Source organism: Gopherus flavomarginatus, chromosome 11 (genome assembly GCF_025201925.1).
Source record: "Gopherus flavomarginatus isolate rGopFla2 chromosome 11, rGopFla2.mat.asm, whole genome shotgun sequence".
NCBI classification, from domain to species: domain Eukaryota; kingdom Metazoa; phylum Chordata; order Testudines; family Testudinidae; genus Gopherus; species Gopherus flavomarginatus.
In genome coordinates this window covers 42,088,815-42,108,582 of record NC_066627.1, presented here as the reverse complement: position 1 = coordinate 42,108,582, position 19,768 = coordinate 42,088,815, and the positions used below count along the sequence as shown (strand labels likewise).

Sequence of the window (19,768 nt, the reverse complement as noted above, 5' to 3'; positions counted from 1 at the left end):
TTCGCCAGAGTCCGTAGTCCAGCCTCCCCCACCCCCCCGGAGCACTGCTTTACCATGTTATATCCAAATTCGGGTCACATTATATCGGGGTAGAGGTGTATTGGGCTGACATTCCCCAAAGGCTACCCCCTGTCTCCCACTGGAGTTCCTTTTAAATCAAACATGGCTCTTCCCATAGGGTTTCTTTCTCCAGAGAAAAGACGGTTACTCACCTTTGTAACTGTTGTTCTTCGAGATGTGTTGCTCATATCCATTCCAATTAGGTGTGCGCGCACCGCGTGCACGTTCGTCGGAAGATTTTTACCCTAGCAACATTCGGTGGGTTGGCTGGGCGCCCCCTGGAGTGGCGCCACATATATACCCCTGCCGACCCAACCGCCCCTCATTTCCTTCTTGCCAGCTACTCCGACAGCAGGGAAGGAGGGTGGGTTTGGAATGGATATGAGCAACACATCTCGAAGAACAACAGTTACAAAGGTGAGTAACCGTCTTTTCTTCTTCGAGTGATTGCTCATATCCATTCCAGTTAGGTGATTCCCAAGCCTTACCTAGGCGGTGGGGTCGGAGTGAGATGTGGCAGAATGCAAAACTGCTGAGCCAAAGGCTGCATCATCTCTAGACTGTTGAACCAGAGCATAATGCGAAGCAAAGGTGTGGACTGAGGACCAGGTAAGTAATAGTAATAACTGGAGATATACCAATCTCCTAGAACTGGAAGGGACCTTGAAAGGTCATCGAGTCCAGCCCCCGGCCTTCACTAGCAGGACCAAGTACTGATTTTGCCCCAGATCCCTAAGTGGCCCCTTCAAGGATTGAACTCACAACCCTGGGTTTAGCAGGCCAATGCTCAAACCACTGAGGTAGCTGCACGACATATTTCCTGGATTGGTACATGAGCCAGGAAGGCAGCAAATGAAGCCTGAGCCCTGGTAGAACGTGCAGTGAGATGGCCCGAGGGAACATGAGCCAAGTCATAACAAGTGCGGATGCACGCAATCATCCAAGAGGAGATCCTCTGAGAGGAGACAGGTAGGCCCTTCATTCGGTCTGCCACTGCGAAGAAGAGTTAGGGCGATTTACGAAAGGGCTTCGTCCATTCGATATAAAATGCGAGCGCCCTACGGACATTTAGGGAGTGCAACTGTTGCTCCCATCGTGATGAGTGCAGCTTTGAGAAGAAGATCGGAAGGAAGATGTCCTGATTGATATGGAAGGCCGATACCACTTTAGGGAGGAACGCTGGGTGTGGTCGCAACTGCACCTTGTCCTTGTGAAAGACAGTATAAGGTGGATCCACCGTGAGCGCCTGAAGCTCGGAGACTTGTCTGGCTGATGTAACGGCTACGAGGAAAACTGTCTTCCAGGACAGGTATAGCAGCGAGCAAGTTGCTAATGGCTCGAATGGTGGAGACATAAGTCTGGTTAAGACCAGGTTGAGATCCCAGGTATGGGCAGGGCGGCGTACTTGGGGGTATAGGCGCTCCAAGCCCTTGAGGAACCTGGAAACCATAGGGTGTGAAAACACAGAGCGGCACTCTCCCCTGGGTGGAAGGTAGAAATGGCCGCCAAGTGCACCCTCAGTGGTGATACCACTAGCCCCTGCTGTTTGAGAGACCAGAGGTAGTCCAGGATGGTGGGGATCGAGACCTCGGTGGGAGTAACATTTTGCGTTTCGCACCAGCAGGAAAAACGATTCCACTTGGCCAGATACATAGACGGAGTGGAAGGTTTCCTGCTATCCAGGAGTATTTGTCGTACTGAGGCAGAGGAGCGTAACTCTGACTGGCTCAACCACGCAGGAGACATGCTGTGAGGTGAAGGGACTGCAGGTCTGGGTGGTGAAGTCTGCCGTGGTCCTGAGTTATGAGGTCTGGGAGAAGAAGAAAGGTAATTGGGCTGGCTATCGACAGGTTGAGCAACATGGTGTACCATTGCTGCCTGGGCCATGCTGGGGCGATCATGATCAAGCGAGCTCCGTCCCTGTGGAGCTTTAGCAGGACCCTGTGAACCAGCGGGAACAGTGGAAAGCCGTAAAGCAGTTGGCTCGTCCATGGTATCAGGAAAGCGTTCGAGATCAAGCCTGGGGAGAGACTTTGGAAGGAGCAGAACATCTGGCATTTCCTGTTCTCACAGGAAGCGAAGAGGTCTATGCGGGGAAATCCCCACTTCCGGAAAACAGAATGAATAATGTCCGGACGGATCGACCACTCGTGAGAGTGGAAGGATCTGCTGAGTCGATCCGCCAGAGTGTTCTGAACCCCTGGGAGAAAGGACGCTACCAGATCTATCGAATGGGCTATACAAAAGTCCCAGAGTTGAATGGCTTCCTGACAAAGGGGGAAGGACCGTGTCCCCTCTTGTTTGTTTATGTAATAATGGCCGTTGTGTTGTCTGTGAACACTGAGACACAATGGACTTGCAGATGCTCTTGAAACGCCTGGCACACAAGGCGAACTGCTCTCAACTCTCAGACACTGATGTGCAAGGCCAGCTCCTGAGATGACCAAAGGCCTTGAGTGCGAAGATGTCCGAGGTGAGCACCCCAGCCGAGTGATGACGCATCCATCGTCAGGGCCACAGAAGGCTGGGGCGGATGGAACGGCATTCCTGCACACACCAGGGAGGGCGTCAACCACCAGTCGAGGGAGCCTAGGAGTCTCAGGGGAACCGTGAGGATCCTGTCTATATTGTGTCTCCCCGGATGGTATACAGAGGAGAGCCAAGTTTGAAGGGGACGTAGGCGTAGCCTGGCGTGGTTGTTCAAGAACATGCAGGCAGCCATGTGACCCAGGAGGCCGAGACAAGTTCGAGCCGAAGTGGTTGGGAATTTCTGTATGCCTTGTATAAAATCGATATTGCGTGAAACCGCAGCTGTGGTAAGCAGGCCTTGGCGAGACTGGAGTCCAGAATGGGCCCAAAGAACTCTAATCTTTGTGTGGGAACCAGAGTAGATTTCTCTAGGCTGATCATCAGGCCTAGTTGGATGAATAGGTCCTTGACAATGCCCATGTGCCGCATTACTTGGGTCTCGGAGTCCCTGCGAATGAGCCAGTCGTAGAGATACGGGAAGACATGTACGTGTCGATGACGGAGGGAGGCAGCGACTATGGCCATACACTTTGTGAACACTCTTGGGGCTGTGGAGAGGCCAAACGAAAGGACCGTAAATTGGAAATGTTGATGGTTGACCACAAACCTGAGGTACCATCTGTGCGGAGGATAAATGGCAATGTGAAAATACGCATCCTTCATATCGAGGGCGGCATACCAGTCTCCAGGATCCAAGGATGGGATGATGGTCCCCAGGGATACCATGCGGAACTTCAACTTTATCAAGAACTTGTTGGGTCCCCGCAGGTCTAGAATTGGTCTGAGACCTCCCTTCGCCTTGGGGATTATGAAATAGCGGGAGTAGAACCCCTTGCCCCTCAAGTCCTCCGGTACCTCCTCTATAGCTCCCATGGCAAGGAGGGACCGTATGTCCTGCAAGAGGATTTGCTCGTGAGAGGGGTCCCTGAAAAGGGACGAGGATGGGGGTTGGGGCAAAATAAACTGAAGGCGGTATCCAAATTCTACCGTGCATAAGACCCAACGATCTGAAGTTAGTTGGGTCCACGCAGGGAGGAAAGAGGAAAGGCAGTTGCAAAAGGGAGGGAAAGGATCCTGTTGCAACTGGTACGTCGCCCTCAGGCGCGCCTTCAAAAGTTTGGTTTAGGTCCCGCGGGTGGTTTGCCGGGGCCGTGATTCTGACTCCCCTGGGGTCCGGACTGCCGTCTACGATTGCCTCGGTCACACCTCCTGCCGAAGTCCTGCCGCTGTCTACGAGGGGGGTAAGGGCGCTGGGGCCGGAAGGGTCTGCGCTGAGTCTGCGGTGTGTGCATCCCGAGCGAGCGTATGATCACCCTATTGTCCTTCAGACTCCGCAGTCTTTTCCGAAAATAGGCCCTGACCTTCGAAGGCAAGTCCTGTATTCGAATGCTCCAATTCATGTGGAAGGCCTGACACCTGAAGCCATGATATTCGCCTCATGGTAATTCCTGAAGCCAGAGTTCTGGCCGCGGAGTCGGCTGTGTCTAAGGAGGCCTGGAGAGAAGTTCTCGCCACCTTCTTTCCTTCCTCCAAAAGGGCCGCAAACTCTTGGCGCAAGTCTTGGGGGATTAACGCTGTGAATTTCTCAACTGCCGCCCAGGTGTTATAGTTATAGCATCTAAGCAGGGCTTGTTGGTTTGCCACCCTGAGTTGGAGGCCCCCCGGCAGGGTAGATTTTATGCCCCAATAAATCTATGCGCCTAGCCTCCTTTGCTTTTGGGGCAGGGGCTTGCTGGCCATGGCGCTCCGTTTTGTTAACCGACTGGACGATGAGGGAGCAGGGTGTTCGTACAGGTACTCATACCCCTTAGAGGGCACCATGTACTTCCTCTTAACTCCCCAAGCTGTGGGCGGAATAGATGCTGGAGACTGCCAGATTGTATCAGCCTTCGCTTGGATCGTCCGAATAAATGGTAAGGCCACCCTTGTGGGAGTGTCAGCCGACAAAATATCTACCACCGGGTCCTCTATCTCAGGAACCTCCTCCACTTGGAGGTTCATATTCAGAGCCACCCGTTTCAGGAGGTCTTGATGTGACCTTGGGTCAATTGGAGGAGGGCCCAAAGAGGATGTCCTCGCCACCGCTTCATCTGGAGAAGAGGAAGAGGAAAGGCCAGGGACAATCGGGTCCTCCATTGTCTCGTGGACTTGGGTGACATCCGGCTCCGGTGGGACCTGAGGGTCTGGTGCCTGAATGGGAGCGTCCTCCATAGCCACAGGAGGGGGGCAGCTAACAATAGCCTCCGATACCTGGTGCTCCGACGGTATGGAGCGTGATGGCACTGGAGGTCCACCTTGGGTTTGGTGATATGCCCAAGGCATCCAGAAGGACCACTGATGAGGTCCTTGGTCTTGAGCCTGGGTCTCTTGAAAGACACGCCTGGGAACATCTAAGTCACGGTCCTGTGCATAGGAAGCACTGTCCAAATGGGATGACATAGATGCATGGCGAGATGGCCAAGGAGGAGCTGAAAACCCCTGAGAATGGTCTCCATCCCTGAGCAGTCTGTCTGTACGCTGCAGCGGAGAGCGGTACCGGGCGCTATACCAGTACCGGGAACAAGACCAGGACCTGCGACTGGAACAGTGCCAGGAGGTCGACCGGCACCTCAAAGCTCGACACCGGGAGCGGCTGCGAGAGGTGCAGTGCTGTGAGTGGTGCCGGGAGCTTGTTGGTACCGAGAGTACTGGACTGGTGAACTGGGTCTTGAACGGTGCCACGAGTGCGACCGGTACCGAGATGGAGAATGGTACCGGGACTGCGAGCGGCATCAGCACCAGGATCGGCGATGGGACCGAGAACGCCGACGGGACCGCGATCGTGATCAGTGCCTCTCAGTGGTGCCGACAGAGGATGGTCTCAGTAGGGCAGGCTTGCCTATGGACTGTATAGCCCGCACCGGCGGTGCCGGGAGTTGAGGCAGCGCAGACTCCGTCAGTGCAATCAGTTCCCTTGCCGTAGAGAAAGTCTCCGGCGTGGAGGGAATAGTAAGCTCAACCATGGCGCGTGCCGGGGAGCTGTCAGGCACCGGATTCGATAGCTCTTGCGGGACCAGAATTGACGGTACTGAAGTTGTCGGTGCCATGGCAGTTGTTGGTGCCGGGCGGTCCGACTTAGGCGGGTGCTCCGACTGCGGCGTGGACACGGAAGCCGCAGGAGTCTAATGTTTTTTTTAACTGCGGGGAGAGGGAGCGGTGCCGAGCAGACATCTGGGCTGGTGACAGTTGGTGCCGAGGGGCATTAGCACTTCTCCCCGGTGCGGATTGTCCAGCGCTCGGTGCCGATGGTGGACGAGTAAGAGCTGCCTCCATCAAGAGCTGTCTAAGACGAAAGTCCCGCTCCTTTTTGGTCCACGGCTTGAAGACCTTGCAAGTGCGGCACTTATCTGCGAGATGGGATTCCCCAAGGCACTTAAGGCAGGAGTCGTGAGGATCTCCTGTAGGCATCGGCTTATGACAGGCCGAGCACGGTTTGAAACCCGGTGAACTGGGCATGGGCCCCGGCACCGGGTGAGGGGAAGGGGCTAATCCCCAAACCCCTCTTAACTATATACGCTATGTTAAAGAAAATAATAAACTAACTGCAAGTATAAAAATTTGAACTATATACACAATAACAACGAGAAAACTACGAGTAGCTAGGGAGGTGGAGATCAGCTAAGCCGCGCTCCACTGTTCCAACAACCGACACGGGCGGTAAGAAGGAACTGAGGGGCGGTTGGGTCGGCAGGGGGATATATCCGGCGCCATGGCCGACCCACCAAGTGTTGCTAGGGTAAAAATCTTCTGATGAACGTGCACGCGGCGCGCGCACACCTAACTGGAATGGATATGAGCAATCACTCGAAGAAGAAGCCAGGGGAGCACTGATTAAAACCAAACTGTCAAGTCTGGTATTGAAGCTCAAACCAAACACAAAAAGCTTCTTCCTCCTGAGGTTTCCAATTCTCCCCAGAGACTTGAGGATTAAAGGAGATGTAAGCAGGAAGAGCTCTCCCAACCACTTGGGGACACTTCCAGTTCCTGCCTCCATCCGCTGTCTCCTGTTATCAGAGAAAAATGTGCTTATTTTCTGCTTCTCTTCCCAGTGTGTCATGCTAGGGAGGCCTAGACGCCCCAGCACCCCCTGGCACAACACTTCCTAGAAATGCTTTTGGCAGAGGCGTTGGGGGTCCTGAACTTGCTCACACTTCCAGGCCTATTCCCAAGCCTTAAACAGACTGCAACCTGGATTCTCTCCCAATCCCAGGGTTGCTAAGTCTTGCAAGAGGAGGGGTACGAGGCTCTTTCAGACATTGGGCTGCAATAACCTTAATGAAGTGGCCTTTTATGGAAGCTTTCTCCCCTTCTTCCCAATACCTGGCTACTGGGGAAAGGCATGGGGCTCACGTTATTATTGGTAAGAACTAGGAACCCAAATGATGGAATGTTATGTGAAATAGATTTTTAAAACTGTGATCATATTAGGGTTTTCCTGTAGACACACAAAACAATGAGATCCCCAGAGCTGAGATAGCTATAAAGTAGGAAAATTGTGATACTGGCCTAGATAATAAGCAAAAGCCACCAGAGGTGTGTTGCATGGACTGGCAAGCATGTAGAAAGCCTAAAGAAGAGGTTCTCAAACTGTGGTCTGCAGACCACTTCATTCAGGTGGTCCGCAGATAGTTCCTTCTAAGGTGTGCACATGGGCTTCCACAGCAGGGGAGAGACTACTGATATTAAAATATGAGTTGCGTGCTTTTATTTGTAGAACAAAAACATGTTAATTATTATTTCAGATTTTTTATATAGCATTTTTATCCAAAGCGCTTTACAATAGTTAGCTAGCGGAACAAACAACATTTGGAAAGATCATTAAGTGGTCCACCAAGACCCTAAGCAATTTTAAAGTGGTCTGCAAAAAAAGGTTTGAGGATGACTGGCCTAAAGCGTAATTAACATAGAAGCGAATAAATATAGAGAGGCTTCAAATAAATTAAATCTTGAAAGTTCATGTTCTATCAGGAGACATAATTTTGAATTTGACTGAAGATTTTTGAAATCCAGGACTTAAATTACCATGGTTACTAATCTTGGTATTACTGGGACTGTACTGGGCACTGTTACAAATGGATCTTACATTTGGACCATACAGATAAGACCACAAGAATAGCGTAGAATATTAAAAAACTGATGAGTGCATTAAAAGCCACTCCCTTATTGCACTGATATTATATTAAAAGAATTATAAATTAGTCAGTGTTTAAACTCAAAGAGTCACACTGCTAGACGAAATCCAAAGGTTAGACAATACTGTTAAATCGTTAAACAAAATGGCTGCATTTTACAAACCCTTCTTTAACAGCAAATTGTTGCAAACTTGCTAGTTTTCTTGAACACTTATATTAGAATATTTCAACATGCATATATTCTAATTAGATCCATTTGTTAGGAATGATAATTTTAAAATAAAATTCTCTGATAATTAAAACGTTAAATATGAAAAAACTAGAAGCTGTCAGGCTCTAGAATCAGTGCAAGTTTAAAAACACAAGTGGCCATCTTCAAAATGTCTGAAGACAAGCACTACTCCACCTGGGCATTCTCCTGCACATGTATGAAGTTCCATCAAAGTCAATGGTCCTAAACAAGCAAATAATTCAGGGGTAGGCAACTTGCGGCACACAAGCTGATTTTCAATGGCACTCTCACTGCCTGAGTCTTGGCCACCGCTCTGGGGGGCTCTGCATTTTAATTTAATTTTAAATTAAAACTTCTTAAACATTTTAAAAACCTTATTTACTTTACATACAAGAATAGTTTAGTTATATATTACAAACTTATAGAAAGAGACCTTCTAAAAATGTTAAAATGTATTACTGGTACGCAAAACCTTAAATTAGAGTGAATAAATGAAGACTCGGCACACCACTTCTGAAAGATTGCCGACCCCGACATAATTAATAATTACACACAAAGCTCCTGCCATCATTGGCCTCCAATATAAAATTGAAACATTAAATGTATGATTTAATATCTGCAGGCTAATCTCTCTGCAATTCAAAAAGAAGCTTGTCAGGTAATCTGTTTATTTTTAATACAAATAATTGATCTCAATTAAAAAAAATAGTTTTTAAGAAACTCAGCTTTTAGAAGGAGAAATGAATAAATTCACCCCCAAGTAATCTCAAGAGCAAAAGATGCAAATTGGTCTCTCCTCATCACTGTTGCTTGAAACAGTCCTGGGAAAATTAACGCTGCAGCTGCACCGTTGTAATGTGCGCAGCGTGTAGCCACTCTTTGTTGCCGGGAGAGAGTTCTCCCAGTGACTAAATAAAACCACCTCTAATGAGGGGCGGTAGCTTTATTAGCGGGAGCGCATCTCCCACCGACGAAGCGCTGTCCACACTGGCACTTTTTGTTGTTAACACTTGTGCCCTTCAGGGATGTGTTTTTTAGGGTGACCAGATGAGAGACATGAAATATTGGGATGCAGGTGGTGGGGGGAGGGAGCGGGGAGAAACGACGGACAGAGCAAAACAAACCCAAGAGCAGGCAGTGGAGGAAAAATAAGAAAACAAAAAAGAGCCGCTAGAGCATAGGAAAAATTAGTGGGGGCTGAGCACCCGCCGGCAGCTCCACGTCCTGCCCCCCTGCACCAGCTCGCCTCCACCTCCCCTGAGCTGGCAGCCGCATCCTGCTTCTCCCCCCTCCCTCCAGCGCTTGCGCCACCATACAGCTGATTAGCGCAAGTCTGGGAGGGAGGGGTGAGGAGGAGGAATGTGGCATGCTTAGGGAAGAGGCAGGGCCAGGGCAGGGATTTGGGGAGGGGTCCAATGGGGCAGTGAGGGGGCAGGGCTGGGGGTGGAGCAAGGATGGGAATTTGGAGAGGGATCCAATGGGGGAGGGAGGAGACAGAGTTGGGGCGGGGCCAGAGGGTTTGAGCCCCCTCCACCTGTGCACTGGAGGGCAAAATATCGGGACAATCTGCATCCTGACAGAACGTCGACCAGGATGCAGGACAAGCAAGTAAATATCAGGACGTCTGGTCACCCTAGTGGTTTTTTCACACTCCTGAGCGACAAAAGTTTTAACAACAAAAGCGCAATGCAGACATGGCCTAACATTTTTGGCTACTTTTCTGTAGAAACTCATGTGCATGCTTTATGGGACTACTTGTGCACAAAGTCAAGTGCTTGTGCATTGTGTCTTGGGATTGGACGTTTGGTCCTCAAACGAAAGCTCAAATTATTTGCAAACTAAACAAAAAGTTACAATCCCTATACTGACAAAAATAAAATGTTGTTGTAGCTGTGTTGATCCCAGGATATCAGAGAGACAAGGTGGGTAGGTAATATCTTTTACTGGACCAACTTCTGTTGGCAAGAGAGACAAGTTTCTGAGCTACACAGAGCTCTTGAGATCTTGTCTTTTTCATAAACACAACTGGTCCGATAAAAGATATTATCCCCACTTTGTCTTAAAAATAAAGCACACTGACAAAGTTGCCTACATACAAAGCTCTTTTCCGGTAACTCTGGAGAGACTATTAGAAGAACCCTGAAGGGACTGCAGACTACTAGAGGAAATTAGATGAAAGGGTGATTTTAGAAGGGACAAAGAAAATCAGAGTTGTAAGTGGGTAAAAGTCAGTCTGCACTTCTAATCCTTCCTGAAAACAGGGGTTAGATAAACTGAGCATTCATTAAATTTCAGATCATCATCAACTATTGGAAAACTTACAAATCAGACATGACTATACTTTTTTTATGACCATTCAATCTGGTAGCTTGAGAAGCGGTTCTCTCCTAAAGAGAAGGGTCTGCACCTGAAGAGGAAGCAATCTGTCAGAATGCTCTTTTTTCTTTTTGTGGTAATAAAAGACTGACTTTTTTACTCCTTCAACCCTGATACTGCCTTAAGATCTACAATGACAGACCCCTATGGCCCACGTGGAGTCCACTGGAACTCTACACAGGTACAGAAGTCTGCCTCCATGGATCCAGTCACAGGATCGTGTCCTTAATTTATGATGAACTGGCCAGTTCACATAAAGAACCTTATTGTGTTCAATATGAGTTAAAGGGATTGCAACAGATTCTAAAGAAATAATCAAAGGCTATTTTGATGTAGGGAAATGTTTAGAAGCATCAAGTACTGTTAGGGAAGCCATAGTAATAGAAAGCTCTACCAAACCCTAACAAAACATGTCCTACTACAGACCTCTGGTCCACTGGAATGGGATTCTTTTTGAAGGGGAGGGTGTTGATTCTAGTCTATCCATAGCAGCCTGACCTTTAAAATTCATTAAGTTGTTTGACTGTTTTAGTAGAATGTGAGAGCTTTGTTGTTCTGCTGTCTAGATATCTATTCACTGGGACACACGTGATAAGTCTTGTGAGCAATTTTTGGCCCTGATGCTGCTGTCGGATCCATGAGGGTAGATCTCTGAGCGCATGCAAAGCACTGGACATGTGGACCAGGGGCACAGGAGCTCACTTGTGTTGATCCAATTGCAGGATCAAGGCTTGCTTATGGGCTTGAGTGTTTTAAAATGGATGCTGTTGTTGAACAGCATGTTAATAAATAAAACCAAGGACTGCCACATATTTTGCTTATATAGTTAAAGAACAGTTCAGATATGTACCGAAAAACTGACAACTGCTGATACTTGGCTTCATCCAGGCTCCTATGCATTATGGAATAGCAACTGGTCCATAGTTAGTTATAATTAGGTTTCCCTAGCCCAATTAGTTTTACATTTGCATACTCTACCATAATGTTAATTTAAATCTTAGAAACTGAAGTGCTGGCTGTACTTTAAGCACACTTTTTTTTTTTTTTGGTAAACAATGAAGTGATTCTGCATGCAAGTGGGCATATTATAAAAACAGGATAACTTCACTTTCATTGGGCAGAACATGTCTGGAGTTTAGCTTCTGCTAGCTCTGGATGCACTGATCCAAGCCAGAAAATGGGTGTCATTTGCAAAGGAAGTTTTCCCAGTGCTACTAACACTTGCCTTTAATTACAAAACACTGGGTCAGACGACATTTTCACTACAACAATACCATCCTGCTGAGAATGCTGTTTTAAACTGACAGACTATTGACTGGTAGGCTATTCTGTCATCTGGTTTAACAAAAGGCAGTCCTCTGATTTTACAGGTAACATGTATGGAAAAAGCTGGAAAGCTATCTTTAACTGTCAGCAACGTGGCCCATTGCTTTATGTAGAGAGCTAATTTGCAGTGGTAGCCAGGAGGACTGAGAAAGCATAAACCAAATTTAAGTTAAGGAATATCTATGGCAGTTATTCAGCTGGAGGGGGAGGGGGCTGACTTTACGAAGCTCTAATTCCAATGGTTACAAGGGATGGCTTTTACTACTAGAGAAGTTTGACCTTTACTTTAACCTGGGCAGTTTTTCTCGTCATAGTTCCTTGCTCCTGATACACTTGAGCTGAGATCAAAGCATATGCACGTAAACTTTATTTTCATTGCAATGTTAAACATCATATAACAGAGGTTGGCATCTACAATGGAGACTGCAGCTGTCAACTTGACAAAAGGAAGTTAAAATATATATTGTGAAATTCAAAGCTTAGTTATTCCTGGCAATGGGAAATAGATAGTGGTTGGGTTATAGAAGTTCTTAATACAATTTTACTCACCTGGTCAGATGGTGTATATTCATTTTGTTTTACTATGTCAATCTTGTCTAGAAAACTGGGGAAAAAATTAAAACGTCATTTTTTGTCATCAAATACATTCATGATCTCTAAAGTTAAATTACAACTTTTGAGTACGCTTCACCTAAAAGATATGCTATCAGGTGTTTGGGTTCCCCCCTATCCCCCAGTATCTTACATTTCATATTTACAAAATGCTGAAGTGATGTAAATTATTTAACATATGAATGGCACTGCATCTGCAACAGCAATACAAAAAGAATTGCATTGGCTACCACTATCCAGCAGAGGGCCAGGAACACAAATTTAATCGACTATTCTGATAATCTCATTACAATTTTCACTAAAACAGTTTCATTGTTAAGAAACACACATGTGGTTTTATTTTTTCAAACTGTGTGGACAAATATCTATATCTAAACATTAATATAACTTGTGCTATCATTCTCGGCTATCGCCAACATTAGAACATTAGGCAAAGTATTTCTTTCATTGCATTTAGTTATTACAAAAGTAAGACATGAACATTTTTTTTAAATCAAACTTTACTACTTTATTTCAAAAGAATGGGTGAAATCCCTGCACCAATTATGTTGCTAATTAAGTTAAGAGTAAAGTAGGACTGATCTGTCCTTTGATCGTTTGCAGAAGTTCTTTTAGTTTACTTACCAGAGTAGGTAATGGCAGATTAATTAGCCATAATGAGATTTGTATTACTCAAATTGATTAATACAACTAAAGAAGATAGCAATGCTAACGTGGTCTTTAAAATGCCTTTAGCAGTAATCATTCCCTCCTGATTTCCTTTCATTTTAACTGGAAGCAAAAATCCCAGGATGCTGCTTTATTAATTACTTGTTTCACAACAGTTGCAAAATGCTCCCACATTTATCAATAAAATGCCTTAATATATATGCTTTATAGCCCCACTAGCACAGAGATAAACAGTGGATGCAGAGAACAGGCTCTAGTGTATACTGACACTAATGCAGCTCAACTATATGAAAATTCTTCCCTCTCAGCTCACCTTTCACAGATACTCAATGTTTGTGCCTACAGCAACATCCAGATTTTATGCTACAAACTTCTCCATATCACACCTGTCATACCACGTGGGTATCCAAGCTACACAGCACTTACACAGCCTCCATATTAATATTACCAAGAGGCCTGAAAATACCTCTGCAGTTAGCTTTTCTGGTAATTTACTACAATCTAGAAGCACCGTGTTTTTGAAAGATACCACACAGAAATTCCTTCTGACTGAATTCCTCTGTCCATAGAACAGGAATAGCAGAAGCAGTCAAAACACAAGTTTTCCCCTCCCATTCCTACACACTCTTTGAACAATGCATTTCAACCCTCATCTGGCTGACTTTCTCTAGGGTCAAGAAAGTATCTCAGTCTCCATGCATATTTAATCACTGATCACTCTGCTAAGATTACAAATAGGGCCAATTAGCACCAACTCTAACACTGGCTTTGTGAAGTAGACATTGTGCACTAGGAAATGGACTAAAATGATCAATTGCTTCCACAGGCCAGTGAAGAATCACCAGCAATGAATTTAGGTCACTACTTACCCATATCAGACTTTTATATATCTCTAGATTTCCAAGTTTAAAACCACTGAGCTATATAAAGCTATATATATATAGCTTAACTATATAAAGTTAAGAAGCAGTGGTAGCATTATTAAAAAAAAATTACACCTAAAAATCAGCTCTTGTTGACAATGTTTTCGCAGCGATACAGCTGAAGACGGAGGTAGAGCTAGAGGCAAGGAAACAGAGCAGTAGAGGGAAACTTGTATTGTCACTGCTCATACTGGATTTGTTCTCAAATCTTCCAGGCTATTACTCAAACAACATGTGATGTTTAAAGTAAAAAAGAAACATCATTTCAAAAAAATGAAAAATCAGGGTGTTTAGGGAAGACTGTCTATGGATTCAGACTAGACAAACAGTCAACAGGTAATAAAGGCATTCTGCTTTTAAAACTGCAGTCTCAGGAACATGTGGTGACAATGTATATTTCATAAGCAGGAGGATATCTCATGCAGGAATTCTTGCTATGTTATGAACGCTGTTATATTAATCACCTATGCGACTTTGAAACATCCCAGTCTTTCCACACAATATACACCTAAGTGTAACATTTTATAGTAAGCTTCCACAAACTCTTTTTTACTTTCATAAGAACGCAACGGGTTTTGGAAACTCTGACAATTAGAAAACAACGAGAGATTTCTAAAACCTGGAACTGAAAGTACAAACCTCTTACTGTTGTTTATGCAGACTATTTTTAGACCTATGATTTCCTTGAAAAACACCAGCCACATAGGAGAAGCAGTAATGTACGGGAGATGAATTCCAACGGCTACATCCATGCCAGGTAAAATAAGTTTGAATGTAATAAACATTTCTTCTTTCCCCAAAACAAGTTCCAATAGTCAAAGTTTGATATTCAAAACAATACTACTTTAGAGGAAAGCATGTAATTGTGTGACAGTTACCAAAAAACCTACAATCATCCTTCCAGCAGCATTTTTGGAGGAAGAGAGCAAAGTGTTAAATACAGAGCTCTCCTTTCTGTGCATATTCTACTTCATGAAAAGTGTTTTAGAGACCTTAATTCCCAAGACACACACAAGAAAATCATACTGATTTATAGATGTATGATGCATATTTGTAGGGACACCCCCTGAACTGACTGAGGCTGCCTATCTGCAAAATTAAGGCGATATTTGCAAAAAAAACAAAAAAAAAACAAAAAGAAAGCCAAAACGGCAGTGGAAAAGCTATCATCTCTCCTGTTGTAACTAAAGTGAGGGTGTGTGCTTTTTTTGGGGGGGGGTGGGGTGGGGGGTAGGAGGAAGTGAAGAGAGCTCAGAAAAGCTCACAGTATAAGACCCGGAGAATACCGAGTTACTACAAATCAAGACTGATTTCTTTTTGAGTATGCAATTTATCAGTAAAAGAGATTATACCCAGTGGGAGTAAAACACTTTCAACTTGGTTTCATTTTAACATACGAAATTAATGAGTAATTACAAATACATACAAATTTATCGTAATCACTATTTTTCTTTCTGAAGTTCCTTTCATGATCTGTCCAAAATGTGAAGTTTTGGGTGAGGACATTTCAGTGCCAGTCTGCATTCACTACATTCACTACTAGGGTAGACAGGTACAATTCCACTGATTCCAGAGGAGATGTGCCCATTTATGTCAGCTCTGAAAATGTATGTAAACAGATTTCATCTATGGGACTTCAGGCTGGAGACAGAAAATGTAGGGATGACATACGCCTTCCAATTTACTGGAGAACACAATCTGCCGTGGAAGAGAAGTTGGGAAGAAATTTGTTATGGGCTCTGGGATGTTTAGAAAGACAGAGAAAGGTAGCTGTGATGAAATAAACAGCAGAACCGTTGCTGTGTTTCAGAAACAAAGGAGCCAAAATCCATCAAGCTAGATCTTGTATCAATAACAATTTCTGCTTCAAACTACAAAAACAAACATTGACACAAAATACAAAACTCAAAACTACACTGCCTTTTTCCATGCAGCTTTTGCTGAGACTAGAGGAGGAAGTTATTTTCCAAAAAGCAACCCTGCCATTCAGTCAGCAGTCATTTCCACTTCTCACTGGGGGCCCGAACCTGCCTTGGACCAAGTTGCAGGATTGGGTCATTGCTCTGCAAAATATTCTCTCTTTGGCACAGGTGACCTTTATCTACACTATTAAAAAAAGTGCTAAGAAGCAGGGTGGGAAGTGTTAAATAATTTTAGTTAATTTGCAGCTAGCAAAACAAACCAACCGACTTCAACAGAAGCAGGAGCAGGGCCCTAGTACAGAATCAGACTTCTGTCTTGGATATTAAAACTCATTGTATTAAAACTTAAAGGTAAACGAAGATGATCTGAAACAAAACCAGGATTTTTCCTCAGACCTCCTCACCTAAGGGAAGAGAAAGGACACACAAAATGTAGGAGACATAAGCCACTGTGAACCATCAAATTCCCTTCCACTTTTTAGGCACTGTATTTATTAAACAAAACTCGGACAGAAAGCTGGCACAAAGGTTCCTTTTCTGCCCTTCGTGCTATAGCGTAGGGGGACACAGTAAGTAACTGAATCATTCACTCCGAAGACTGTTCCAAATTTTAATAAACCTGACATTCCCCAAGCAAGATAAGATTTCCAGATAAAAGGACCTACTTATTTCCATTCTCTCTTCAGCAGCTCCGGAGTTTAAGAATGATCTGTTCAGAAATCTTTTCTGCTACTACTGTGTGTTCACATTTGGGGGTCTAGATTAGCAAATGAAGATGGAGAGCTATTAGAATAAGTTCTCCTTACTTTCTCCTTCAGAAAGATTTATAAATCGATGTATAAAACCCCATCCCATGCAACCACTTAATGCCACGCTTTTTAAGAGCTGGACAATAATCAAAGTGCGTCTGTCTCCTTGAAGATTTCCCCTACTGAAGAAACAGAAAAAAACTTGCCAACCTTTTCAGTAAACAGTAACTTGAAATTTTAGTCTTTGCAATCTGATGAAGTGGTTGACAGACAAGCAAAAATTCTGAATCTCAGTCTAAAAGAGGCTTTTGTTCTAATCAAGGAGAATATAGCAATGGTCTCCTTCAACAGATCACACATCTATTTTCAGAGAGGCAAGTTTTATTCCTATCGGATACTATTTTGTGTAAAACCATTACCTCAGTTTACAAGCAAAATGAAACCAACACTGACTTCTTCCTAGACCCCCTTCTCTGACACATTAACCTCCCACAAGTTACCACTGCACATGATGTATTTCAAAATATTTCAGTCTCAATTTTAAACAAAAACATTGATTTGAAACCTGTTTCTTAGCAGTAGTAGCACTTTGGAGTTGTAAAGCTCCTTTCATCTGAGACTCTCAAAGAACTTTACAGATACCAAATCAGGCTCACAACACCTGCCTCCCCACCCCAAGGTAAATATTAGTCACTCTCTTTTAAAGAGGAGGAAATCAAGACACTGAAAGGGTAAAAGAGCTGCCCAAGGTCATACATCAAGCCAGCAAAGAACAGATTCCAGATCTCCTCTCAGTCTTGTGCTTTTATTACTCCATTATTATTCTGAACTAATCACAGTCCTATTTGTCGTGGTAAGGGGCACCTCCGAGGGAGCAGTCACAGTTCAGTTTCTGTTTCTGAAAATGAAACCATTAATTGTTTACTGATTTTACCAATGAAGGGCCTGATCCTGCAGATATTACCTATGCAAACTCTCATCAAAATCAGTGACAGTTTTGCCTCATCCAGCACAGCAAAATTAGTTCTAGTGTCATTTAAGAGAGAGAAAATAAACTGCAAATTAAGTTCAACACTAATATTATTTGGAAGTAACATGTGCCTTTCTTGCTCCAGAACAGATCATCACCTTTTACAGTACTTTGAATTTTCTGCCTTTTGTCTCTATACTATAATTTTGTTATTTAAGTGTAGCTTTTTAAAAAGCAAAAGTGATATAAATATCTGAGAATTGAAATTCTTTCCTCAAAGACTTTGTCTATTCTGCAGCTACAGAGTTCCAAGTTACTGTATAACTACATAATATTTTTCTTAAAGAGAAGTCCAAAATTTTATGTACTGTAACTTGAAAGTAGACTCCCCTTCCCATTCTCCAAACACATCCAGAGGAGTTTCCCAACTCCTGAAAAACAAGGACTGCAACACTGCTAAAACCCCAGCTTCTCACCCAGGTCAATATGCTGACAACAAATCCAGGGCACCAGGTTTATTTGCAGCCGCAAGCATGCACATGTCGGCAGTCCCTCCGTTTTGCCTATCCTTTCTACTCTTGGGAGCAAGCAGGATATTGAATAATACAAGAATCATATTCTTGAAATTGGTGGAAGAGGTTTCCTGCATATTTCTAGTACCATACCTATTAAGAGAAACAGAGAAGGCAGGCAAGTAGAGGACTGGTGGGATATGGAGGCAAACAAAAACGAAGCTGCTGGCATAGTGTTAGATCTGCTAATCTTTATGGTGTCTCTGCAATCATTCATAGAATATAAATTCAAACCTGTCATGCAGTTATGATACATGATATTTCCTCAACATTTAGTAAAAAATCCAAAGAGGAAATACTAACGCTAGGCTGTTTAAAGTGAAATTTTCAGATGTTCACTAAGATGGAATTTTTCAGATTAATACGGGTCATGCAGACCTGTAAAAATTCTTACAGATCTTTAAAAAAAAACTTCCATGTACACACAGTAATATTTAGAAAACTTAGAATGAAAGGTAAAGAATCCCACCAAAATCTTATTTTTATGGGCCTATTAAAATACTTGTAAAACTGTATTTAACAACACAAACAGAACTGCTTTCAAATCAGAGGCACCCAAAAAAGCATTTAACGAATCTTGTACTTGTATAATCATGAGATGAGAATTGCAGTTAAAAAAACAAAACAAAAACGTGTTACTGGGATGAGATTTTACATCCAAGTTCTCAGACCCATTAGGGCATGCTTAAAAACAGAGATTTATAATGGAAAGCAGCTTTCCTACAACAGTGCAAATAATGAAGTTGTAATAAACCAAAAGAGACAATTATTCAGTAAAAATAGCTCCACTAAGCTAGAAATATATTTCTTTATATTTCCAGTTCTGAGTCATTTATTTATTAGGATGATCGTTATTTAAATGTACATTTTACGGAATCATGCACAGGTCAGAACACTTAAGAATCCAAACTTTAGAATTTATTTATATAGAATATTTGAGTGAGTGAGTGTGTATTACATAAAAGTGGTTCTGAGAGAAGAATCAGCTTTAATTTCAGAATAACCTCGGAGCATTCCAGCCACTTGGAGGCGGAGGGGCACCACTGGTCTAATTTTGAAGCAAATAATGAGAAAGCTGAAAAGTATGACTCCATATATTTGGAATCATCTTGTGGTAATCAAGGTTACAGTTCCTTATATGGTGTGGAGAGCACAAAGCACACACGAAAAATTTAATATTAAAACTACTGGATATGAAGAACTACAAAACTACAACTATCGTAAATTAAACCATTACTTTTGTGTTGCCACAAAAAAACAACAAACCCTTCCCTACAAACAAAAATGCAGCTTGGTTACGTGTATTGCTTCCTAAACTGCATAATTAAAACCGTAACCCACAAGAGGCCACAGGACCTAAAACGCATTTTGTTTCACTACAGGCAATACAAAGTAGAAAATGCATGCTTTCCAAAAACTGCCAAGAAAAGAAAAAATTGGGAAAAAGTAGGAGAAAAGGAAAGTGTATTTAAAGAAATTGTGGACATCTTTTTTCTCTCTGCCTGTCTAAAGTTAGTCTGGCTTAGAGGATGCACTAACTTTCCCAATCAGTTTTACATTACAGCACAAGTCCAGAAATAGCTCCCAGCCGCCTTGGCCTCTAGCACGGTTGTCATGACAATGGAACCACAGTTCTATAAATAGCTCATCAGCACCA

General features: G+C 43.8%; 1 protein-coding gene across 4 annotated transcripts in view; it reads right to left on the bottom strand.

The window, feature by feature from the left end:
• GNAS (GNAS complex locus) overlaps positions 1 to 19,768 on the bottom strand; it is a 159,488-nt gene that overhangs the window by 11,359 nt on the left and 128,361 nt on the right. For all 4 annotated transcript variants that reach the window (XM_050917806.1, XM_050917809.1, XM_050917808.1 and 1 more), the window contains one exon: positions 12,244 to 12,298. In XM_050917806.1, coding sequence (XP_050773763.1) covers positions 12,244 to 12,298 — 55 coding nt within the window. The remainder of the gene's footprint in view (positions 1 to 12,243; positions 12,299 to 19,768) is intronic.